Consider the following 27253-nt stretch of genomic DNA (forward strand, 5'->3'; position numbering starts at 1 on the left):
GGCAATGTGATACATGTTTTCAGATGTAATCCTTACAGCAACCCTGTGAGGTACGCAATATGGCTGAGGAAATTTGCAGTTATTAGCAGTGAGAATTTTTTCTTACAACCACATGGATATAAAGTTATTATGAGAAAATGAAAGACTCTAAGGCCTGGTGGGGAGGAAATATTAGTGCTTCAGTTTTGGCCTCACCAAAGTAAAATGAATAATGGATGATTTTTTCTAATATGGATTTTAATTATTGATCTTTGTGTTTTTAGTCTACTTCCTTATTTTCTAGGCTAAATAATGCCTTAGAATTAAGAGTTGAAAAAAAAATTGTACCTTTTATGATTTGTTTTGTTGCTGGTCTCTGAGTTTTACAGAATTCACTAAATTTAACATCTACACTAATAAAAGAGAAAGATGCAAATTGACCATACCTCTGCCATGACCACCAGTCAATCAGGAGCAAGTGTGCAAATTAACCCAACCAAGATGGCTATGGCATGGAGAGAGCAGGAGACTTGGGTTTCCCCAGCAATGGAGGAAGCCAAACTTTCTGCATACCCTGGCCTGCACTTAAGGCTACAAAGTTTTAATTATAGAAGATAAATAAATCCCAACAAAAATGGTGGCAAACCTTGATCTGGAGAGAGCAGGAGGCTTGAGTTTCCCCCAGTGATAGAGAAAGCCAAGTTTCTGCTGCCCTGGCCTGCCTTGGCCTCCACTTATGGCTACAAAGTTTCAATTATAGAAGATAAATAGATCCCAGATACCAGGGCCTCTGCTTGGGTCGCCCTGGGGTGTGGCCAGCCTGTAAATTACCACAGGCCCCTTGTCCAGGCTGCTCCCCGCCCCAAGGGAACCCCCACCCTGACATGGGATACCCTTCAGGGCAAATCAGCCAGCCCCCACCCATGCACCAGCCTCTATCCTATATAATCCTATCTAATAAAAGGATAATATGCAAATTGACCATCACTCCAACAAACAAGATGGCTGCCCCCATGTGGACACAAGATGGCCACCACAAGATGGCCAGCAAGGAAGGGCATTTAGGAGAGATGAGGCCTGCAAGGGAGGGCAGTTGAGGGCAACCGAGTCTACAGGGGAGGGCAGTTAGGGGTGACCAGGCTGACAGAGGAGGGAAGTTGGGGGCAACTGGGCCTGCAGGGAGGGGCAGTTGAGGGGCAGTTGAGGGGGGACCCGGGCCTACAGGGAAGAGCAGTTGGGGGACCAGGCCTGCAGGGGAAGGGTATTTAGGGGCAAGCAGACTGGCAGGGCAGCAGTTAGGCATCAATCAGGCTGGCAGGCAGGAGCGTCAATCAGGAAAGCAGGCAGGCAAGCAGTTGGGAGCCAGCAGTCCTGGATTGTGAGAGGGATGTCCAACTGCCTGTTTAGGCCCTATCCCAGTGGGATTGGGCCTAAACAGGCAGTCAGAGATCTCTCAAGGGGTCCCAGATTGGAGAGGGTACAGGCTGTGCTGAGGGACACATATATATACTAGAGGCCTGGTGCACGAAATTCGTGCATGAGGGTAGGGGTGTCCCTCTGCCCAGCCTGTACCTTCTCCAATTTAGGACCCCTAGAAGGATGTTCGGCTCCCAAATGGGCAGTCAGACATCCCTCTCACAATCCAGGACTGCTGGCTCTCAACAGCTCACCTGCCTACTAGCTTGATCACCCCCTAACCACTCCCCTGCCAGCCTGATAGATGCCTAACTGCTCCCCTGCTGGCCATTTTGTGGAGGCCATCTTGTGTCCACATTGGGGCATCCATCTTTGACCATATGGGGGCGACTGTCTTATGTGTTAGAGTGATGGTCAATTTACATGTTACCTCTTTGTTATATAGGATATGTAAATAAGCTAACCTACTTAAGTGATAAGTAAAAGCTTTACTCATGCACTTACTTTACTATACTTATTGTTTTTATTTTGAAATCAGTAATTTGTTTTGCACTCTACAAATGTTCACCTTTTATTTCTCTAGGCTGTTCAGGGTCGGCCTCTTACACAACAGGACAGAGATCTCCGAGTCGATTTAGGATTTCGAGGAATGCCAATGACTGAGGAGCAGCGGCGCCAGTTTAGCCCAGGCCCACGCACTACAATGTTTCGTATTCCTGAGTTTAAGTGGTCTCCAATGCACCAACGCCTTCTCACCGATTTACTATTTGCTTTAGAAACAGATGTACATGTTTGGAGAAGGTAGAAATATTTCTTTTCTAGAATTAAGACTACTTTCATTTAAGAATTTTTTTTTTATCTTTTACACTTAAAAATTAATACCACGTAATAAATGTATTCTTATTATTGAGCTAATAAGATATATGCATTTTTAAAATAAAAATTTAAATTATTTTGACACCTATTTTAAAGACTATATCAGTTAAAATATAACCACTTAATGAAAACCAAGTGTGCATACATTAAGTCAATACCTTGCCTCACTTTTGATTTAATTTTTAATAGCAAATATACAACAAATTGATTATGAGAGTGTGTCATTTATATATGCAAGCACATAAATTAGGAAATTGATAGTACTCTGTAACAGAGTAAGACACTATCACAAGTATCAGTGGTGCAGTATTCTCAAGATTCAAATGGGTTCCTCTGCTTCTCCTGATTTTTTTATAAGATTCACGGTGGTTGCTTCAGCTCCCAGGATTGAATCAATGTAGGAAACTTGTCCTAACTAGAGGGTATGGATGACTCTTCTTCCTTCATATCCTTCTTTCCTCCTCTTTCTTTTTCCCTCCTCCTTTCTCTTCTTTTCTTTCCTTTTTTTTTCCTCTTTCTCCTCCTTTTTCTTTCTTTTTTATGTTTTGTTTTAATTGAAGCCACTCAAGAAATTTCCCTTATATCACACATGCTAGCAGGATCATATGCTCTTTTCTAAGTTAATCACCAGCAAAAGGAAATCCTATCTAATAAAGATGCAATATGCTAATTGACTATCATGCCCTCACAAAAGAAAGTGGTGCCCATAGCCAATAAGGAGGGAATATGCTAATTGCTGCCACACTCTCAACGATGATAGTGCCCATAGCGACAAGATGGGGGCGCCCAGTCCCCACAGCCCTGCCAGGGCAGCAGGCACACGGCACAGCTGGGCCCTTCCCAGGTGGGTCTGGCCACTGTGTGCATCTTCCTCTGGAATCCCCCAGTTCTTTCAGCCCCCCAGCCGCCCAGGGCCGGCCCAAGGTGCAGGCAAGCCTGGGATAGTGGCTGCCCAGCCACTCAGGGTTGCCCGAGGCTCTGGTAACCAGGCCTGGCCAAGGCTTGTGCTGCTGGCAGTGGCAGCTGCAGAGATGTGATGGGAGCATCGCCTTCCCCTGATCATTGAGTCACCTCCCGGCTCTGAGGGCTCCTAGACTGTGAGAGGGGACAGGCTGGACTGAGGGACCCCTCCTCCAGTGCATGAGTTTTCATGCACCGGGCCTGTAGTCCTATATAATAAAACTCTAATATGCAAATAAACCGAACAGTGGAATGACCAGTGCTTAGGGGTAGCACCACTCAGCCTGGCTCATGGCTGGCAAGCGCAGCGGTGGTGGTGGGAGCTTCTCTTGCCTCCACTGCAGGTGGGCAGTAAAGAGTGAGGGGCTATCAGACTGGTCTAGCCCGTTCTAAGAGAGGGATGCCTGACTGCTAGCTTAGGCGGACCTCTCCCAAGGGGCCCCAGACTGCAAGAGGGTGCAGGCCAGGCTGAGGGACCCTGCCAGTGCAAGAATTTTGTGCGCCGGGCCTTTAGTGGAATTAAAAGACCAATTTAAAAGACCAGATTACTGACCAATATTGCTCTGTATAGATAGCTGGAGTGAGGCCAACCATTCCTATACCTGGTCTAGTTCAATAATAGAACAAAATCTTGATTGTGTTAGCATGGAAGAGGAATATGGTAGTAGTCAAGGTCTGCCACATTATGTTTTTACTTCTGATGTTATTTTATTAGTTTGTCCTTAGTCTACTGATGTATTGAAACAAAGGTATTTTCCTTGCTAGTGTTGTTACATGATAAATTACGTACAGATGGTAAAGAAGGAACCTAGAATACCATGAAAGACATTAAGGTTAACATGAATAGCATTGTATAAAAATTATGTAATTTCCTAATTTCAGTATTAGTGGCTTCTAAGTGAGTGATAGTCAATTTTATTTCCTTTAACATACTGTGTATCTTTGTTTCCTTTCAAGGGCTCTCAAAAAATTTCCCAAACAGAAGTCTATATAATTAAAAATATTTTTAAAGGCAGAACTTATACTTAGGACAGGGGAAAACGTCTTGAGAGCTAAGATATAATATATGATATTGTACAGTTCTAAAAGTTGAGAATCATTGACTTAAATTTGATCATAAAGTAGTTTCTTCCTTTCCCCCGTTAGAATATAGTTCATATTCTTGACTGACACAGAACTAAAGCAGTGTATTTCTCTGAATATCTACAGTGTATGTTTTATATGCGGAAACTCTACTGCCAACCTTTGAGGTCTTTTCTCTTTTTATTCAATAAATCTTTGAATTTTTACTGATTTATTTCTCCTACTACATTACTTCTGTGACTAGCAATATACATTTTCAGTATGGCTGGTCAAAGGTAGGGGACTGGAGTCTGGTGATGCAACAAATTGAAACTGCGTAAAAGATAGCCAAACGTTGTTAACTATCCAGTTGTTCTGCCTTTTAACACAAGATTAATAACTGGCAAAAATAAATATTTTCAGCCAAATTCATTGATATAGTAATATACCTTTGAATATATTTCATGGTAAACAAAATACTATACTAGATTAATATACACACATAATAACCATGTAAAGGTGCTAAATTTTGGTAATATAAAATATCAATTTTAAATTATATTATTTTCTGAGAACTCCATTTTAAATTTGCCTAGCTCTTCATTATTTGTCACTTTAAAAAATGTTATTATAAACTGTCTAAATTTCTTATTCTTAAGCCAAGGAATTGTTCATTTGCATTTTGTTTTTCTGCTATTTTAGCCATTCCACAAAGTCTGTAATGGATTTTGTCAATAGCAATGAAAACATTATTTTTGTACATAACACAATTCACCTCATTTCCCAAATGGTAGACAACATCATCATTGCTTGTGGAGGAATTTTACCTTTGCTCTCTGCTGCTACATCACCAAGTGTAAGTACTCTGCTTCCATCTAGTGGTTATATTGTATAATTACTTGACTAGAGTATGTCAGTGGTGTTCAATACTGTACACAGATTTATAAGGCCTAGGACTCATTAAAAAAAATATCTAAAAATTTAGGCTTTAAGTTTATAAGTGGATTTTAACAAAATATGTTCATCTAAGGGAACTTGTAACTATATGAAGTTATATTTATCCATCATATTAATGTTTGTCAGTTTTGGGTTCTAGCTATGTGTATTTATGAAAATATTTTTCTGGTAATTCTAATAAATACTTCTTATAAATAGTCATAACTACAAACTGTTAACCTTATTTTGTGTATGTTGTTTATCCCTTCAAATAAAATACTATAATGAACTGTTAAAATCCTCGTTCTGTAAATCTTGATGTTCTAAATAGAAGTATATACTTAATCATGAATATAAGTTTAGAAAAAAGTCATCATTATAAATTCAATCTCATATAATTTATTTGACATATTATTTCTAAACTTAATATTATTCTAAACTACATCTATGATGTTTACCTTCCTGCTCTCTGAGATTTGATCTTAAGTAATTTGTTTCAAATAGAACCAAATTAATAATTTCTAGGAGTGTTTCTTATTTAAAACTTAGGCACCTAAATAGAAAAATTATAAAACATGCTGTTTTTATGCTATCTTAAAAATTTTGCAATCATTGAAATCCTCAGAAAATTTTATGTTCTCAAAGGCTTTTAATAGCATTTTTACCTGACTTTATTTGCTGGTTCAACATTTATTTTAAAAATTATAGTTTGCCTCTATATAAAACATTGAAATATATTAATATAATAAGGTTGAAAGTCAATCAGTGTTAATTATGTCATTTATAATATACTAGGTAGATGCAACCTTTATATTTAGTCATCACTTTAAAAAATATATCTGATCTATATAAAAAATTTTGGCACTATAGCTGTCTATAAAATTTCATAAATTTTGTTCTATGTCTAACTGAAATGAGAAAGACTAGAGAATTATGCTTCCCATATTTCCTGTGAGCTAGCTACCATATTGGAGACTCATCTCTAAGCCCATGAAGTACTATACTTTTTTTCCAGAAAGAGATCTGTTTTGTTAAGATGTCTTTTACTAGCCCTGGCCAGGTAGCTCAGTTAGAGCATCATCCCCTATACACCAAGGTCATGGGTTTGATCCCTGGTCAGGGCACATAAAGTATCAACCAATGCATTTATAAATAAGTGGAACAGCAAATTATTATTTATCTCTCTCTGTCCCCCTTCTCGATCGCCCTCCTCTCAAATCAATAAATATTTTTTTAAGTTTCTTTTTTTTCTTTTTTTTTTTTTAAGATGTCTTTTACTTGTTAAGGCAGTGTTTCCAAATTGATCTCTGGCTTTATTTAATCCTTAACACACTTCTTCTACATGACTCTTTTGCTCACTACATTTTTTGTCATTGCTACCACTCCCCAAGCAACCTTGAAACTTAATATTAGCAGAAGATTGTACTCTTAAATTCCCATTCTCTCTCAGGTACATGTATTTCAGTTTCATCCATGAATTTATTCAAGAAGTCTAAAAAACATGGAGGCTAGTTCAGGCGAATGTGCAGCAGAACATATCTTCATTAGGACTTTAATGGAATTATTAGCTAACCAAGGAAATAGAGCCAGGAAAAAAATTGTTGAGTGCAGGTATCCTGTGAGATTAATATACTGTCCCTTCTTTTAATCTGATTCTCTCTGAAGATATATATATCAAATACCAGTAAATTGACAATTGTGTGTGATTTAAAAAAAAAAAATATTACAATGCTGAGGCAGGGAAAATTTTCATTTTGTCTTTTATACACTAAAAACTGAATAAATCAATATTTTCCTCCTGGCATTTTTTTAATCATATAAATTTTGTTTTATGTCTTATAAATGATCATTTATTATCAATACATTTTAAAAGTTTGTGTTGAAATTCATTTTTAAATATATCATTTTAAAATTTCTGCAGAACAGAAAAATTGGCTTTATATAAAGTTAACAGTTGGTGCTAAAATTTTCATAGGTGTCAGATATTCACATTACTATATAGTTTTCCAGATTTTAAAGCTAAAACATAACTATCAAGATAGGGAAATATTAAATTAATGGAATATGTTACTGATAAATATTAAAAAGTATATAATATTTCACGACCCAAATTTGCTTATTTTTATTTTATAATGAATGTACAGTAAAGATACTGACATTTTGAGGTTTGATTTTCAAACATATTACTTGTGCAATTTTGACTAGTATAGTTTGAGTTTGGAATTACTTAAAGCCTAAATTGTTTTCAAAAGACTTGGTAATTCATTCAGTAGGAGAAACTTTTCTTCTTTTTCTCTCTATATTTTTGTTATTTTGGTCCATTAATTGATTTTACCTATGCCTGGTTATATATCAGTTTTATGTTCTTTGAATAAATTGTTTCCCTAAAAGAAACAGCTAGAATCATTTCTCCCACTTTAGTATATTTGGTGCTGACTGCTGATATTGTTTTCTATTCCTTGAGTGTATAATATTCTTGCTAAAAATTATAATGTAGTAGAGGGGGAAAGTTAGAAAGAAGGATATTGAATTAAGAAGGAATTAGAACTAAAATATGGAACTTTTTTTACTTAGTTTTAAAATGTAAAAAGCCAATTGACATATTTGGAAGGAATAAGTGAAAAAGAATCATTGGCAACATCAGATAACCAAAGAGAAACATTGTTATGTAGATGCCGTTAAATTTTTAAAAGAGAAATTAGAAATATTTGAAACTAACACTCGAGTGATCTGATAACTTTGTTTAGGTTTGTGGAGTTTTTAAAAATATTCATGCATTTTATGTGGATGTGCATTTAATGAAAAATTATGATAAATGATGATATGGCAGTGGATGGCAAACTTTTTCTATATGGATCAGATAGAGTAAATATTTTCAGTTTTGTGGGCTGTATGGTCTCTATCCCATCTACTCAGCTATGGTTTTGCAGCTATAGATAGTTACATAAAGGATTTGGATATATGTGTGCCTTAATAAAACTTTATTTATAAAAACAGCCAGTGGGGCAGATTTGACTTGTGGGTTATAGTTTGCATCATTTCTTCAAGTAAATACAAATATCATAATAAATGTTTTAGTGTGAAAACTTTATTACTTAGTACTGAAATTTAGTGTGAAATTTTAATAGAGCTTAACATTATTACTGTTTAATTTTTAAAAGCAATCTCTGAATATTACAGGCATTATATTCCACTAGGAGAGATGTAAATTTTGTCAGCCATGCTACTTTTCTTTAGCATTTGACATGTCTAATGTTAGATTATATTTAACTAGGAGAGTGTAAGTAGAATGCTAAGAATTCTACATAGTTATCTATTTTTAAAAATGACTCAAAGCTCAGGACAGGAACATGTCTTTCCCATATAATTTACTTCTTATTAGAAAAAAACAAACTTGTTTCCTGTTATCAGTAATATTCAGACATGATCTTTTGATGTTATGGTTTAATATAAGGTATATTAGTTTTAGCATAAATCTTATATTTTAACTTGGGTTCTACCACTTCCTAGATATGACCTTAACTGCAACTTTGTCATTTATTAAAAGGTGTTCATTTTACTGATCCCATAGGGAGTTTGTTGAAAATTGTTAGGTATATATATGTAAAGTGCTCTAGAGAAGCTCTTATTGAATGTTTCCTTTATTTAGTTCCTTTTGGAACTATTTATTCAGAATTGTATCATGATAGAATAATCTTCCCATTTATAAACTAAAGTTGTCATACTCAAAATTTTGAAGTTTAAAAGAAGATATTTGACACAAATTTAGTTATTATGGATTTTGATGGCAAAATACTAAAATGATATAATATTTTTGCCTGTTGTTTCCATGGGATTGGCATAATGTTTGTCTATTTTCTGCCCTGGGACCTTATATGAATACAACAGTCCATACTAAGGATAACATTTGTGTATTGCTGTTGCAGTATTATCATGTATGAAAATATGAGCTGTTTATATTCATCTTTCTTGTAAGAAAATATCTTAATGAAAACTTCAAGGAAAAAGTATAGTGATAGAATATTTATATTATAGTGAACACCTTGAACTTAATTCCATGGAAGAATAGGAGTTTATTGAGTTTCAATTTTGCCTATATAATTTAAAATCATATGTGGCATAGAAAATAAATTACAAAAATAATTTCAAACATATTACCTGTGCAATGGTTTTAACTTTAGACTTCTTAGTATGTATTTTGACCAATCTTTGTTTTCAGGAAGGAACATTATTTTTGTTGATTTTTTTGAGTTAATGTTTTCATGATTAGCTATTTGAATCAAACTCTTATTTACTAGTATTTTCTACACATTGTGCAAGTAGGTCATAAATGAAAGAAATTGGAGGGGGAAAATGAAGAAAAGTAAGAAACATGGATCAACTGCAAATTGTAAAATGATTTTGTGATTTTAGATTGACCATTTTGGTCAGTTATCCAGAACACTGAATGCTTAGAATTTAATTCAGTTTCATGTATGGTTTATTTCTCTGTTATAGAAAAATAATTGAGACTGATATTTCTGGCTTTCCTAATAGTTTCAAAGTCAAAAGAAAGAAGAACAAGGTTTTTCTGTTAAATAATGACAAAATTTTAATATTGGTAATGTTTTCTTACCATTATCATAATATTAGGTAATAGATTTGAAAATATTATTTTTTGTTTTATCTCATAACATTGATTATTCTTTAGTATTCTCAGGAAGATTTTGTATATTCTCCTATGCAATGTACATGTAAATAGTGTATTTTAAAATTTATGCTCACATATATTTGATCAAAGAATAGGAACAGTTGATGATTTTTACTGTAAACAATTCTACCCCAAATTTTCAATATATTAAATATAATTCTTATAAGATTCTGAAGCTAAAATATCTATGTTAGTTCATATGCAGACACCATTTAGTACCAGGTATATCAATAAATTCTTTCCTAGCAAGGGAAAGTGGTCTTTAAGTTATAATCACTGAAATATTTTATCTTTTATTAACTTCTGGGGGGTGTGATCTATTGGAAGGGCTCCAAATTATAATGTAATTTTTTAAAGAAAATTCTAGAAGTATGGTATAAATAGTTTATTTTCCTAAGTCATGTCTGCCTAAACCAGTACAGGCTTTTACAGAAATATCATACTAGTTTGTTTCCTTAAAGCCATCTGCTAGAAAAAAGATACTTAATTTACAAAATAGGATATGCATAATTTCTAATACATAACTTACATTTATAGACATGTTATTTGGCAGAGTTATTCTAATAAAAAATAAACAACTCTGGATATTTGATATTTGATTTTAGTCATTTTAATTTATAAAATGAATACCTCTTCTGAGATTTTTGCTTTTAATAAAATACTCAAATATAATTTTAAATATATTATTTTGTGTTTCAATTATATATTGTATTTTTATTTAATTTTAATAATTTTCTTTTCTTGTACTTTTTTGGTCTGTTGTCTGTTTTGTCTAATGCATGTCCAGGGTTCTAAGGTTAGTATTAACTTCAGTAATTTTCAGGTGTTAGTTTTAAATTTTATTTTTACTTTTTTATGAATTTTTTGACTTGGTTATATTTTGCGTTTCCATACCATCTTTAGCATTAGGCATGCCTTCAGCATATTTAAAAAATTCACTGAATATTCTTAGTTTATTGATGAATTACTGTTTTATTATACCACTACCTTTAGACTAGAGTATTAACATAATGTTTCAGTCATATGTACAATCAGATGTTATATGGTTCCAATGAAAGGAAATTGGATGGAATATATTAAAGATTAGTAGTAATCATATGTGAATGCTCTTTATTTTTAAACCTGATATGATTTTCATTAAAATTATAAGTTATTTTTATATGTAATGTAATAAGAACTCCTTTTTAATTTATGGTTTGTATTAAAATGAGTACTTTTTAAAAAATATATTTTATTGATTTTTGTACAGAGAGGAAGGGAGAGAGATAGAGAGTTAGAAACATTGATGAGAGAGAGTTATCGATCAGCTGCCTCTTGCACACCCCCCATTGGGGATATGCCCTCAACCAAGGAACATGCCCTTGACCGGAATAGAACCCGGGACCTTTCAGTCCCCATGCCGATGCTCTATCCACTGAGCCAAACCGGTTTTGGCTAAAATGAGTACTTTTTATTTAAAAATGTGTTTAGACAAAGATAACAATTTGGCAAACTATATGGATGTTAATAATTTTGTTTATAATTTCTATTTATAATTCACTCATTTAAAAATGAAAGCCCTCGCAGGTTTGGCTCAGTGAATGGAGCACCAGCCAGTGTACTGAAGTGTCCCAGGTTTGATTCCTCTCAAGAGCAAGTGCCTTAGTTGCAGGCTCAATCCCGTGCCTCAAGTCGGGGTGCTTGAAGGAAGCAACCAATCAATGTGTCCCTCTCACATATATTTCTCAGATTCTCTCCCATCCTTCATCTCTAAAAATTCATGGAAAAATATCCTTGGGTGAGGATGAACAAAATATAAAAATGAAACCCTATTTTAAAGGTTAAGTCTTGTAGACTCCAAAAGACTCAAAAATAAGACATTGACAAAAAAAGTGAGTGAGACTTCTAATAATTTCAGAAATTCAGAATGATGAAGAACTTATTTGAGAACATATCTATAGATATACTAAAATTCTAATATCTTGGGCCCTGGCTAGGTTGCTCCGTTGATTAGAGCCTTGGTCGGCAAACTGTGGCTCGCAAGCCACATGCGGCTCTTTGGCCCCTTGAGTGTGGCTCTTCCACAAAATACCACACCCTGGACGACTCTCTTTTGAAGAAGTGGCGTTAAGAGGAAGTTTAAGTGTAAAAAATTTGGCTCTCTAAAGAAATTTCAATCGTTGTAGTGTTGATATTTGGCTCTGTTAACTAATGAGTTTGGGTTAGAGCATCATTCCAATACACCAAGGTTTTGGGTTCAATCCCTGTTCAGGACACATGCAAGAATCAACCAATGAGCCCTCAGCTGGTTTGGCTCAGTGGATATAGCATCAGCCTATGAACTGGGTTCGATTTTGGTCAAGGACATATGGCTGGGCTACAGGCTTGATCACTGCTAGGGGGTGTGTAAGGGGAAGCTGATCAATGATTTTCTCTCATTATTGATGTTTCTCTCCCTCTCCCTTCCTCTCTGATTTCAATAAAAATATATTTTTTCAAAAAAATCAACCAATGAATGCATAAATAAGTGGAACAACAAGTTGATGTTTTTCTCTCAAAAAATTAGTAAATACAAAATAAAATTTCAATATCTTGAAAAATTATTTTGAATGTTTAAAAGATCTAAGCATTGACAAGATCCATTCTATTATAAAATTATGTTGATAAGTGTGACTTAAAGGAGATTTTATATAAAATGAATGTCTTTGCTTTTCATGTAATCTATTGGTGGTGTGGCCACAGATTTTTAATACATGCTATAACATGATACTGAATAAAGTGCTAGGAAATAAAGAATTTTAATTTTGAAAATCCAATTATTTCTTTAATCCATAAATACTAAATTGGCATAATGTTGTAAATCAACATTAAAAGCAAATTTTTGAATATTTTCAAGCTCATTTTAGAAAGACTGATTTTGCTTCTATTTAATGTTCCATTTATAATCAAGTTATATAGTACTTGCAGTAGTTACATATCATTTTTAATACCCATCTTGTACACAAGAAGTTTTTAAAAGTTGTCTTATAAAAAAATCATTATTTTCTGATGACATTTCCATGTTAATATGAGCAAGAATATGTTTAAGTAGAATGATGGATATAAGCAATATCAAAATGAAACAATAATTTGGAGTATGTACCTATAATAGATGCTTACCTTGTAGTTTAATTTATCATTTGAAGAGCTAAACTTAATCAACCTGGCTAGTATGTCTATTTTCAGAAATTTTAAAGCGTAATATTTTTATTTATAAAGCATTCCTTACTTTACTCTTTGAGACGTTGAGAAAATGAGGCCTTGTCAGTGAGGCCTAGTCACAATGAACCAATATAGCTAAAATTTTATGTGATGAGAAGTAAAATAAGAAATGTTGCTATTGCTTATAAAATCCAGTTATACATCTTAAGAAACAGAATACTTTGTAACATTTCCCTTGAAAGCAGGACATTATATTTTATTATAGACAATATTTAGTGAAATTGTAGCTTCTACTGATTCTTCTTGTTACTAGTGTTTATATCTGTGGAAGAATTAATTAATGATCTTCTTGATTGTTTTTACCTTAGATTTTTACTGTATATTTGAGATAACCTAGTGGTTTTAGACTGTTCTGAAATGGATAAGAAATTGTTATACATTCTGATTGGATAGTTGTCTCATTTTGATGCCAAACTAGAGTGACATATATTTTCCCTAGTAATCATTATACATTTACAAGAAAAAAAAAAAAAAAAAAAAAAAAAAAGTAACACTTTTTTTTTTTTTTTTTTTTTTTTTTTTAATAAACAAGAGAGGGGAATTTAGGAAATATTTTTTTAAAGTAGTATAAATAGCCGAAACTTGTTTGGCTCAGTGGAAAGAGTGTCAGCCTGCGGACTGAAAAGTCCCAGGTTCGATTCTGGTCAAGGACATGTACCTTGGTTGCGGGCACATCCCCAGTAGGGGGTGTGCAAGAGGCAGCTGATTGATGTCTCTCTCATCGATGTTTCTAACTCTCTATCCCTCTCTCTTCCTCTCTGTAAAAAATCAATTAAAAAAAATATATTTAAAGTAATATAAATATATATGCTATTATTTCCAAATATCTTTGCAAAATGATCTTCAGTTTGGAATGTAGTTTTTATAAGTAATGACATTTAAATCTAACATTGATTTTAAAAATAGACTTTTTTTTATTCAAGGATAATTCATAGCTAACTAAATAAATTCAATAACCAACTCATATATATCAAATTAGATAATAATTTGCAATCTATAATTTATTTTGTTTACTAAATATACTAAACTACTCTTCACTTGTAATACGTATGTACATGTATTATACTTCTAAATTTTAACAAGTTTTAAATCTGCTTTTTTAAAGACGGAATTGGAAAACATTGAAGTGACACAAGGCATGTCAGCTGAGACAGCAGTAACTTTCCTCAGCCGATTGATGGCTATGGTTGATGTACTTGTATTTGCCAGCTCTCTAAATTTTAGTGAGATTGAAGCTGAAAAAAACATGTCATCTGGAGGTTTAATGCGACAATGCCTAAGGTTAGGTAAGTCTTAAGGTGTCCATTATGTAATTATCTACAAAGTAGTTATTTGACATTCTGTGGTATATAAAGTACTGATTATACAAGTTGATGATTATGTAATGTAGAAATTATTATAATAAATTATAGAAAATTATAATATCTTCAATTGGAGATTTATAGAATTGATCATCTTGAATGGATTATTATTTGAAATAGAATTAAATATATTTTGACTTATTTAAAATTTAATAGTACTGTAACTGTGACATTTTTAATTGATCTGATTTTAATGTATATTAATTTATTAATTCTTTTTCTGGTAGACTAATACAGAGGGTAGTTGCTCTGGGATCACACACATATCAGAAAAATCAGGACATAGGTTTATACTTAAAATGCTGAAGAATAAATTGACAGTGCCAGTCTCACTATGTTTCTCAATGTTAACTATTAACTCTAATAAACATTACTTTACCTGTGCAATTCACCTTCTATCTTGTGTTGCAAAGAAACTAAGCACTAATATAATATTGTACATCAATTACAATTGAAAAATAAATAATTTAAAAAATCTATAGATATTTGGAGGATGAAAGATAAAACAAAACAGAATGCCATGCCGCAACTGGTTTGGCTCAGTGGATAGAGCGTCGGTCTGGGGACTGAAGGGTCCCAGGTTTGAGTCCAGTCAAGGGCATGTACCTTGGTTGCAGGCACATCCCCATTAGGGAGTGTGCAGGAGGCAGCTGATTGATGATTCTCTCACATTGATGTTTCCAACTCTCTATCCCTGTCTCTTCCTCTCTGTAAAAAATCAATAAAATATATTTTAAAAAAACTAAACAAAAAAACAGGATGCCATATGGCTACTTCTAAATACTTTTAAATTTTTTTTTATTATTTTTACTTTTTTAATAATAAATCTTTATTGTTCAGATTATTACAGGGGTTCTTCTTTTTTCCCCCACCATAGCTCCCTTGCACCTGATTCCTCACCCCACCTCATGCCTTTACTCCCACCACTCTCTTCATCCATAGGTGTAAGATTTTTGTCCATTCACTTCTTGCACCCCTCAGACCCCTTTCCCCCTGAGAATTGTCAGTCCATTCCCTTTCTGTTCTTCAGATTTTTTATTCACTTGATTTTTAGATTCACCTGTTGGTAGGTATGTATTTGATGTCTTTTTGTTCATAGTTTTTACTTTTACTTTTACTTCCTCATCTTCTTAAAGAATACCATTTAGCATTTCATGTAATCCTGGTTTGGTGGTGATGAACTCCTTTAACTTTTTTTTTTTTTTTTTTTTTTTTTTTTGTCTGTGAAGCTCTTTATCTGACCTTCAATTCTGAATGATAGCTTTGCTGGGTAGAGTAATGTTGGTTGTAGGTTCTTGCTGTTCATCACTTTGTATATTTCTTGCCTCTCCCTCTGTCCTGCATAGTTTCTGTTGAGAAATCAGCTGACAGTCATATGGGTACTCCCTTGTAGGTAACTAACTGTTTTTCTCTTGCTGCTTTCAAGATTCTCTCTTTGTCTTTTGCCCTTGGCATTTTGATGTGTCTCGGTGTGGTCCTCAATAGATTTCTCTTGTTTGGGGTTCTGTGCACTTCCTGAACCTGTAAGTCTATTTCTTTCACCAGGTAAGGAAAGTTTTCTGTTAGTATTTCTTCCAATAGGCCTTCAGTATCCTGCTTGCTCTCTTCTTCTGGCACCTCAAAAATCCGGATGTTGGTATACTGAAAGCCATCCTAGAGGTACCTTACACTGTCCTCACACTTTTGGATTCTTCTTTCTTTCTTTCTGCCTCTCTGGTTAGGTGTTTTTTGCTTCCTCATATTCCAGATCTTTGGTTTGACTCTTGGGGTACATTGATCTGCAGTTGAGTTTCTATATATTTGTTATTTCAGACAGTGTATACTTAATTTCTGACAGGTCCTTTTCCCTTTTTTTTTTTTTTTTTTTTTTTTTTTGCATTCTCATTAAGGTCCTTGAATGTCTCACTAAGCTTCTTGGAGGTCTCATCAAGTTGCTCAAAAGTTTTTAGAAGATTCTTGAGTAACCTTATAAATGTGGTTCTGAACTCTGTGTTGTCTAGTCGTTTACTTTTCTCCATCTCTCCCATTTGTGACATGCTCTTGTGTCTCCTTATTTTGGCTGCCTTCCTGTTTTGATGGAGTGGCTTTGTGTGGTCGGTGACCTATAGGGGCCAATAGCTCAGCTACCCCAATCACCTGAGGTGGTTACACTTGGTATACCCCTTCGTGGGCTGAGTGCAAAGTTTTGGTGTAATTAAGCCTTGATTGCTGTTGGTACATTGGGAGGAATTGACCTCCAGGTCAATTGGCTGTGAGAACCCACTGTGTTTATAAAGGAAGAACTGCTGTGCAGGAGATGCGCCTTGTTTCAGTGGGGCTTTGGTGCTCACTGAGTTCATCTCCCAAATGTGTCACTTATGGGTATGAGGAGTTGAAATCTGGTGTCTCACACTGACCACTAGGTACACTGGCTTCAGGATCTCCAATGGGGTAAAGTTCAGCTACTGTCTGAGGCCACCCTGCAGGAGCTACAGCGAGAACCACAGTCCTCTCCTCCCTGCTTGGAGCTTGGAGGCTTTGGAGCTGTCTGCACCAGGTTTCAAGTTGGCTAGGTTAAACTGCACTAGAGAAGGCCATTCATATGCAAAAGCCGCTGCTTGGAGCTTGGGTATGTTTGTAGATTGTGCGAGGCAGAGTCTCAGGGCATCAGTAGACTAGGTCATGGCCAACAGAGATGGCTGCCCGTCAGCCGTCTCTGCCTCTCCGCCTGTGTCCCCACATCTCGCGCCCCCACACAGCAAACAATTATTCTTGCGTGCAGCTCTGCAAGCAACCCTCACTTTCCAACTCGCGCCCCCGCATGGCAGACAGGCTAGCTTCTCCCCAGAAACTGGATTTCAGGGAGATCGGGAGCTTGTCTCTCTCTAGGTTGAAGAAAGCAATGCCTTTAGCCAGGATCCGTCACCAGCCCATATCGCACTTGTGCCCCTGTACCTCAGTTTTTCAGCGCTTGTGCCCTGAATGCTCTTCTCTCTCTCAGTCTAGTTGTAGAGCTTCGTCTCAGCCAGCTTTCCCGTGGTTCTGGGTGATAGATGTTTTGTCTTTTAGTTGTAGTTTTGTAATTGTTGTGCCTTGCAGCAGTTTAGATGCCCACCTACGCCACCATCTTGGATCTCTCTTCCAAATACTTTTTTAAAAAGAAAGAAACGAAAACTTAACATTGACAACTCTTAGTAAATTTAGACCAGCTCAAGGCAGGAACCATCTTTACTTCTCTTACCTGTCTTAAAGGGGAAACTTATTTATACTCTTTAGACTTTACAAAAAACCAGAAAGCTACTATTTATATACTTGCCTTGCATCATGAGTAAGATGTAAGAAACCAAGATATTAGATAGGGAGGAAATTCCTAATGTGTATTTTTTTTTACCCAGAATTAAAAAAAAAACCAAAAAACAAAAAAAAACTTATGTAAAACGCTATAGGTGTATAATTTCAGGGGAGAAGTTTCACCTAAGAAAGGCATTAGAACTCCTTTAAAAATGATATGTTAATTAATATGATTGTGATTGTCATTTCACAAAGTATTTATATGTTAAGTATGCTATACTTGACATATCTACACTAAAAAAAGGGAAAAATGCTAACTGTCTGTACCTTTGCTACACCCACAGGCAATCAGAGCAAGTATGCAAATTAAACCAACAAAGATGGTGGTTAATTTGCATATACTGAGGGAGGAAGGAGTAAAGACTGAGACAGCCTAGAAGGAAGATGGAGGGAAAGCAGAAAGCAAGGCCGCTGTGGGAGGGAAAGCGCAGGAGGCATGTGCAGCAGTGGTGGCGGGTGGGGTGGGGCAGATGGGACGAGTGGCAGCAGCAGTGAGCTGCAGAAAAGGGCAGTGTGGCAGCAGAAGGGAAAGCTCCGGGCAGCAGTAGCTGGAGGGAAAGCGTGGGGGAGGGGGAGGGATGCAGCGGCTCTGGGAGGAAAAGCATGGGGTGGGGGCAAGAGGCGGCAGGGAAATAACTGGGGCAGGAGGGCAGGAGAGGTGGTGGTGGCGGGAGGGAAGCCTGCCAGAAGCCCTGTTCTTGCAGGAACCTTCCTGCAAAGGGCCCTTAGTCCTATATAACAAAAGCATAATATGCTAAGTGTCCGATCATCCAGACAGCTGTTCAACCAAAGCATAATATGCTAATGATAGGCTAGGGGTACTCACCTATTTGCTATGATGTGCACTGACCACCAGGGGGCAGAAGCTCCAACTGGTAGGTTAGCTTGCTGCTGGGGTACAGCTGATTGGGACTGACTAGATGGGTCGGACACACCCTGGAGCCTCTTGCAGCCCTTCCTCAGCTGGCCAACCTACCACATCCCTAAACTGTCAGTCAGACATCCCCTGAGGGCTCCTATACTGTGAGAAGTTGCAGGCTGGGCTGAGGGAACCCCCAAGTACACAAATTTTGTGCATTGGGCCTCTAGTAAATACATAAAAATTTTATAAGTACATAAAAAAATTATAAGTACATACAATTTTATTTCTCAACAAGAGTTGTGCTGCACACATTCGTGTTTGGTGGAGTCTACTGGCCCACATCAATGGGAACCATTGTGCTAGTCCAGCAGGGGGTAGGAGGCACAGGAGGTTGGCCGCCCTGCCCTTGATGGGGGGGATTAGGGATGGGGAGAGCTGAGGGAGGTTGGCCAGCCAAGCCTGTCCCCAATTGGTGTGGGGGGCAATTGGAGGCAGGGCTGGCTGGGGGGAGGGCCCATATATCAACCAGAAACTGCACAGGCACCCCCAGAGCACCATCATGGCGCATTCTTTTGCTTTCTCTCTCAGTTTCCTTCATGAGCTTCAGGGCCGCAGGAGGTATGGTGCTTTCTGCGAGTTGTAATGTACTTCTTCAAGAAAGGGCCCTCCTGTAGACTGGGCTCTGGGTTTCTAAGAATTATGCCTCCAGGCATACCCACACGAGGGCACCATAAGTTTGCCTAGGTCGGCCTTATCCTTCAGTGCAGAGTGGAGGACCAGGGAAGCTGGCTGCTGCAGGAGGAGGGAATGTGCTATGTGCTTATGTGTGGGCAAGACTGCCCTGTTCATCCCAATCATTACAAACAGGCAGAGGCAGGGCAAGGTGAGAATGGGGTGCCTGAGGCCAGCCAGGGGTGCAGTGCAGGAGGAGGCTTTGGTGGCTGTCATGGCAGTGTGAGCGTGGGGAGGTGGTGGCTGTGGCGTAGATGGGTGGTAGTGCGGCGGTAAGCACAGGTTAATGAGTAGCAGCAGTGACATGCAGGGGTTGCGGTGCACCCCTTTCGCGTGCCCAGAGAGCTCTCTGCTCATCTGCCTCTCAATAGTGTTTGTCAGGCAGCCTGTGGCGCTGAGCTAGAGTTGGGGTTGGGGAGCATGGCTCCCCTAGTGTGGGTTCTTCCAGGCAGGCTTTATCTCAGTTCTTGCCCTCTTTGATGTGTGTTCCTCCCACTTCCCAGGCAGGCCTCCCTCATGGCAGCCACATTTGTAATTTAGTGCTCTTGAGGTGTAGAGAAGCACAGCCAGGAACTGAGCCCCTCCCCCCTGGGGCTCCAGGCCTCAGGGCAGCTCTTGTGCACCTTGAAACAGGAGAGAAGGGTGGGAGGGTCCAATGGGGACGGGGGGACGGGGTGAGGGGGAAGGGGCTTCAGGAGTTTCGGGGGACAGATCGAGCCTATTGACTGCCACGGTGCATGTCATAGTGACTGGTCATTCCAATCATTTTGGCCATTCTGCCATTCAGTAGCTGGGCTTTTATATATCTATCTGCATAAAACCCTAATATCCAAATAGACGGGACTGCTGAACAGCCAAACAACTGGTTGCTGTGACATGCACTGACCACCAGGGGGCATGCATGAAACATGGTACGTGTTGGCAGCAGGTAACAGAGTGAAGAACATGGCGGACATCGGCCACAGTGAGATGGTGGAGCAGATGAGTGGGGGTACCAGACCAAGGCAGGGCACCGGTTGCTGTCTTCGGGGCAGCCTCTGATGGTTACTGAAAATTCTTTGCTCCCATGTGCTGCGGTCCTGCCAAGTGCTTGCACCTGATGCCAGTGTGCTGGTCCTGCTCACACCTGCTGCCAGCACCTGGCGTCGGCCCCCAATACTCAGCGGTTGTGAGTGGCAGGTGCCAGCCCAAATCGCCCCTCAGGGCTTCTTTACCTCCTCCAGTTCCTGGGGGATGATCAGGGCCAGCAGCTGCCTCTCTCACCAGCTGTCAGTACCAGAGCCTCTGCCCTCCCCTGCAGGCCTTGTACCCCCCTAACTGCTCTCCCCACTGCCCTTCCCTGCATGCCTGGTTGCCCCCAACTTCTCACCTCTGCTGGCTTGGTCACGCCTAACTGCCCTCCCCTGCTGGCCATTTTGTGGTGGCCATCTTGTGTCCACATGGGGGCAAGATCTTTGACTACATGGGGGCAGCCATCCTGTGTATTGGTGTGATGGTCATTCTGCATATTACTCTTTTATCAGATAAGATGCTTCAGTATCTTCAAACCAGCACTTATTTGGTTATTTTTTTTTCTAATATATTCCAAAGCTTTACTGATGATTTAATTTTTATCCCAATAATTCCTAGCAGATTTATTTCCTTGGAATGTTTTATAAGTGAATAATAATAAAGCAAAAACAATTATATATCTATGTCTGTTTATTGTTCCAAGCACTTTACATATATCAAGTCAATTAATCCTCATAAGAATTCTCTAACGAGGTATGTTTATATTCATTTTTATATGAGGAAACTAAGGCACTGATAGTTTAAGCAGCTGGCCCAAGATTACAAAAATCAGAAGTGGAAGAGCCAGGATTTAAGCTCCTGTGATCTGATTCCAAAATCGGTAGTTTATTGCTATACTTTACTATTTCTTAAAATAAGTAAAGGAAAAGTTTCTTCTTATTGAATGCTTATTGACAAAGGCCATAGACTTTCTTACCTTGAGGAAAGATGGATGTTGGGATTTGTGATAGTTGCTAAGATAGTCAAATTATGGGAAGACATCTTATCCAAAAGAACATAACAAATATGAATATTAATTTTATAAAAATATTTTAGTAATTCATAAAATTCAGGATTTTGAGTGATGGAGGGGAAAGACAAACTATGGAAGAGAATATTGGGAACTTCAAAAGCCCTGGTAATAATCTGTTTTGTTTTGTTTTTAGCTAGTACATGAGTATTTTGTTTAAATTTTGTAACTACACTTATGTTTCATATGTACTTTTCATCACTATCCTATATAATAAAGAGCTAATGTGCTAATTAGACCGAACAGCAGAACAACGATCTGGAAGACCTTCTGGACAACCTTCCAGAAGCCAGGGCTGAGAGGGCCGAGGCAGGTGGGGCTGCAAAGGCTGAGTCCCTTTCACGAATTTCATGTATCAGGCCTCTAGATACCATAAATGTTAAAGATTACCTATCCTGCTCCCACCAATGTTAAAGATGTATGTGTCTCTCTGTTTTGCTTCTTATCCAATCCTAGAGATTTCCCGGCTTTGCTTTCTTCTGCAAAGTATTAATGTATAACCAAAGTATTTCATGTAACCCTCCTTATGACTTTTCTTTTCATTCTAATCCTATATAATAAAAGCCTAATATGCTAAGAGTTTGGTTGTCCGGTCATTTGTTTAACCAATCAAAGCATAATATGCTAAAGCTGCTCAACTACTTGCTATGACATACACTGACCACCAGGGGACAGATAGTCAGCCAGTCAATCAGTTGCTATGATGTTCACTGACCACCAGGGGGCTGACACTTGAAGTAGAAGCTGCCCCCTGGCGGTCAGTGTGCTCCCACAGGAGGAGCACTGCTCAGCCAGAAGCCAGGCTCATACTTGGTGAGTGCAGCAGTGGTGGCGGGAGCCTCTCCTCCCTCTGTGGCAGCGCTAAGGATGTGCAACTGATGTCCAGGGTAAGCGGGCCTAAGCTGTCAGTCGGACATCCCCCGATTGCTTCTGGACTGCAAGAGGGCGCAGACTGGACTGAGGGAACCCCCCACCACAACCCCAGGTGCACAAATTTCATGCACTGGGCCTTTAGTATTTTATAATTATCAAACATATTTACTGATCTAGTTAATTTAAGTATAATAAAGAGATGGAGGAAGGGGAAAGAAAGAAAAATAGAACCTAGCAACTTTAATCAACATGTCAAAGTCAATTTATGTTAATAATAACCTTCTGGTTTTTTAGTTTGTTGTGTTGCTGTGAGAAACTGTTTAGAATGTCGGCAGAGACAAAGGGACAGAGGGAACAAATCTTCCCATGGAAGCAGTAAGCCTCAAGAAGCAACCCAAAGTATGACTGCCATAGCAGCTTCAAAGGTAATTCAATATTTTCTATGTTAATGTAACTTACCTTAATTTTATTTTAACTTTATGAGAACAAAACTAAAAAGGGTTTAGTGATCAGACATCACCAGGCTCTAGTGCTGGCTTCTCTCTTCATAATATGGCACCAAGTTATTTAACCACTCTGAGACTTGAATTTTTGTTTTTTACATGAAGATACTAATAATATCTACTTCCTTAGGGCTCTTTTAAGGAGTATAGCATACATAGATCTGAAAAGTTCTTAGTTATAACTATTTTAATACATATATTTTATACAGAGTTTAATATATATTGACTAATGAATGAAAAATGAATGAATAATATATATATTACATGAGTGAATAATGTTCTTTTGGTGATAGACTCCCATAATGTTCAGTAAAAATACATTGAATGTCTAGGAAATGAATGAATAGTGGAGAGTATTTTTGAACCTGCTATTAATCATTATCCTAAATTAGCTCTCTTTATCATATGTGTAAGTGACTCTGCAACTTTTCTCTTTTCCCTTGCTTTTACCATTTTAGTCACATTATACACTTCATTCATTTCCTCAGAAAAATCTTTTTATTCTTTATTTATTGACTTTTACATGGGTTCTCTTTTCTTAAAGTTTGTATCTGTATTTTTTACCCAACTAAAATCTCTTAAACTCTTGGCTAAAATTAAGGGTTACTCTGAGGAAAATGTTTTGAGATAACTGTCACTGTCACCCTGGACTAGGGTGGGTATTTGTTTGATATACTCCACTTGTAATTAGATGTTTGATATTGGCCCATGATTTTTCCCCTCAATAAGTGAAGACATGGAATAGAAGTTTAATTAATTTAAAAAGTCGTATGGCTTCAAACTTCTGTAGTTTTTAAACAGAACAACCACATATTTAGTATATCTGTATTGCAGCATATTTCCTTTTCACTACATTTAGAAAGACATTTGTAGAATAATTAGACTGCTTTACTGCTCACAAGTCTCCACAGGACACTCCATTGCTTAGAAAATTAAATATAAAAACATGAGCAGTAATGCCTCATGTTATTTTTGTGGGTATAGTAAACTCTAAGTTATTTGAGAGTGTTCCATAACTTGTACATCTTTGTAATTCCAGAGCTTGTATAGCACTGTGAGCACTTATCAAAAGAGCACAAACTCTAGAATCAGACAGTTCTGAGTTTGTATCCTGGTTCTACCACTTAGTGGTTTTGTGAGCCAAGACATATTCCTTAATCTCCAATGCCTCAGTTTTCCAGTCTTTAAAATGGGCCAAATCTTAACCTAAAAGGTGTTTGTGTGACTTAAATAAAAAAACAACAACAATAATGTATTAAAATATTTAATTCCTGACATGCAGTGAACATTTAATTAATACTAATTCCCTTCCTTTTTCCAGCAGTTAACCACTGATTGTATGAACTCATGAAATGAATAAATACTATTTTTTTAGAGCTTTGATTTTAAAGGTGTCTGTACTCAATTCAGGAGACAAAGCGAACTTTTCATGATAGTCAAGCCAAGTATTACTCTGATTGTAGCATATGAACAGAAAAGTCCAAAAAGAAAGAAATTTGTAGTATTTTGGTTGAGGTATTCCATTTATCTAGCAAGAAAAATGGATAATAAGTGATCACTATAGAAATATTAGAGGAAAAGTTAACTTAGTAAGATAACACATTTTAGGACAGAATCAATGGACTGGTTGGTGAGTGTTCCTTTTTGACTTTCTGTTAGATATCTACCTAATAAAATAGTAACACGCTAATTGACTGTACCTTTGTGATGCTTATCAGCCAATCAGGAGTGAGTATGCAAATTAACCCAACAAAGACAGTGGGTTAATTTGCATACGCAGGCATGGAGCACAGGGCTGGACCCTTGCATCATCGCCATGGCGAAGATGCAGGCTTTCCCTACCACCCCAGCCACTCCAGGCCTCTGGGCAGCGTGGGAAAGCAGAAAGGCAGCTCTGGCCCAGAGTGAAGTTGATGCAGGTAGCCAGGAGAATGGAGGCCCATTCTTGCATGAATCTTTATTTATGCATTGGACCACTGGTATATATATGTATTTTTTTTAAAAGTAAGTCTTTATGGCAAATTTTTATTATTGAAAATATTACATACTAGAGGCCTGGTGCACGGAATTTGTGCATGGGGTGGGGTGTCCCTCAGCCTAGCCTGCACCCTCTCCAATCTACCATGTTTCTCGAAAATAAGACATCCTCTGAAAATAAGACCTAGCGTATGGAAAGATAAGACATCCCCTGAAAATAAGACCTAGCGCAACTTTGGGAGAAAAAATTAATATAAGACACTGTCTTGTTTTCGGGGAAACAGGGTAGTATCCCTCGAGGGATGTTTGTCCATTTAGGCCTGATCAGTTGGACATCCCTCTCACAATCCAGGACTGCTGGCTCCCAACTGCTCACCTGCCTGCCTTCCTGATTGCCTCTAATCACTTGTGCCTGTCAGCCTGATCACCCCAACCACTGCCCTGCTAGCCTGATTGATGTCTAACTGCTCCCCTGCCAGCCTGTTTGCCCCTAACTGCCCTCTCCTGCAGGCTTGATTACTCCCAACTGCCCTCCCTTGCAGGCTTGGTGCCTCCCAACTGCCCTCCCCTGCTGGCCATCTTGTGTCCACCTGAGGGCAGAATCTTTGACCACATGGGGGCAGCCATTTTGATCTTGTGTGTTGGAGTGATGGTCAATCTGCATAATGCTCTTTTATTAGATAGGATAGAGGCCTGGTGCATGGGTGGGGTTCAGCTGAAGGGTATCCCAGATCAGGGTGGGGGTTTCCTTAAGGTGTGGGGTGGCATGGGCGAGGGGCCTGTGGTGGTTTGCAGGCCAGGCCGGCGACCCAAGTGGAGGACCTGGTATTTGGGATATATTTATCTTCTACAGTTGAAACTTTCTACCCTTGCGTGGAGGCCTGGGCCCGCCAGGGTGTGTAGAAAGCTTGGCTTCCTCCATTGCCTGGGAAACCTAATCCTCCCTCCTGCTCTCTGTGGTGGCAGCTATCATGGTTGGGGTTAATTTGCATATTTGCTCTGATTGGCTGGTGGGCATGGTTTGTGGGTGTAGCAGAATTATGGTTAATTTGCATATTACTATTTTATTAGATAGGATATCTCCTTCCCCCTTGCATTGACCCCCTCCAGCTCTCCACTCCAGGTATTCAGCACCATATTGTTTGTGTCAATGATTTATGCATATATCTATACAAGGTCTTTGGTTGATTACCTCCCACCCACCCACACTCCCCCACTTTCCTTCTGAGATTCCACACTCTGTTCCATGCTTCCATGTCTCTGGTTCCCAGCTTTTATGCATTTTTATGTGATTTAATAAGGAAACACCTTAATTAATTTGGGTGTGGCACTAAACTGGATTTGCAGTGGTCTCATTTTTTATACTTTTTAAAAAGGAGTGATGATACAAGCTTTTTTTCCCTTTATTGATTAAATTATTACATATGCCTTTATAAGGATTAAATTACTTTATGGATATAGAGACATTATAAAATGATTTATACGTTAAAATGTAATTTCTTCATTTTTGCCATAAATTATGTACTTTTATGCTGTCAATGCATTATTTTTTGTCTTGTGATAAATATTGTGAGCCTATTATTTAGATTAAATCACTGAGGTTTATAGAGGTTAAATATCTCACCTAAGGTTATATTGCTGGTAAGTTTTGGAATTGTAATGTAAACCAAATAACAACCTTCAAATACCATGCTCTTTTTACTGTCCTGTGCTGCAGTGGAAATCATCTTAATTTTTGGAACAAAATATCATAATTGTGATCTATAGAGAAATAGAAAGATATTTTTAATCATAATAACAGCAAGTTTTCTTATTTATAGGAATTATATTTTGTACATCACATATATTACCTAGTTTAATTCCTGCAATTAAAAATTATTTACTGATTAGGGAGGAAGGAAGGGAGAGAGGAGAAAGAGAAGGTGGGGAGGAGAGAGAGAGAGAGACAGAAGCGGGGGAGGAAGGGAGAAGAGAAGAGAAAGGAAAATATATATTTGTTGTTCCATTCATGCATGCATTCATTGCTTTATTCTTATATAAGCCCTGACCTGGGATTGAACCCTACAATCCTAGGGAGTTGAACTTGAAACCTTGACATATAAGGATGACCTTCTAATCAACTAATTCATGCAATTCTTAACATATTCTGTCCATACAATTCTTAATATGTTGTGTGTATAAGTGAAAAAGTACTAGATTGAGTTTCAGGGAACTTGACTCTGTTATTAGTTTGCTATGTGACACATTACAAATAATTTGTCAATTTTTGTATCTTCAAGTATAAAAAGCATTTTGATTGTAATGGTCTTTAATATCTTTCAGCTTTAATATTAAGGGTATGTTTACATTTTTTCAGTTTACCTATCTCTAACTTGT

The 27253-nt window shown here is 37.5% G+C and overlaps 1 protein-coding gene across 4 annotated transcripts in view; it reads left to right on the plus strand.

Annotated features, from left to right (window-relative positions):
- NBEA (neurobeachin) overlaps positions 1–27253 on the plus strand; it is a 796980-nt gene that overhangs the window by 232020 nt on the left and 537707 nt on the right. For all 4 annotated transcript variants that reach the window (XM_084879290.1, XM_084879291.1, XM_084879292.1 and 1 more), the window contains 4 exons: positions 1979–2196; positions 4996–5149; positions 14265–14445; positions 22692–22822. In XM_084879290.1, coding sequence (XP_084735416.1) covers positions 1979–2196; positions 4996–5149; positions 14265–14445; positions 22692–22822 — 684 coding nt within the window. The remainder of the gene's footprint in view (positions 1–1978; positions 2197–4995; positions 5150–14264; positions 14446–22691; positions 22823–27253) is intronic.

This window comes from Pipistrellus hanaki, assembly GCF_964339955.1.
Source record: "Pipistrellus hanaki genome assembly, chromosome: 3".
Taxonomy (NCBI): domain Eukaryota; kingdom Metazoa; phylum Chordata; class Mammalia; order Chiroptera; family Vespertilionidae; genus Pipistrellus; species Pipistrellus hanaki.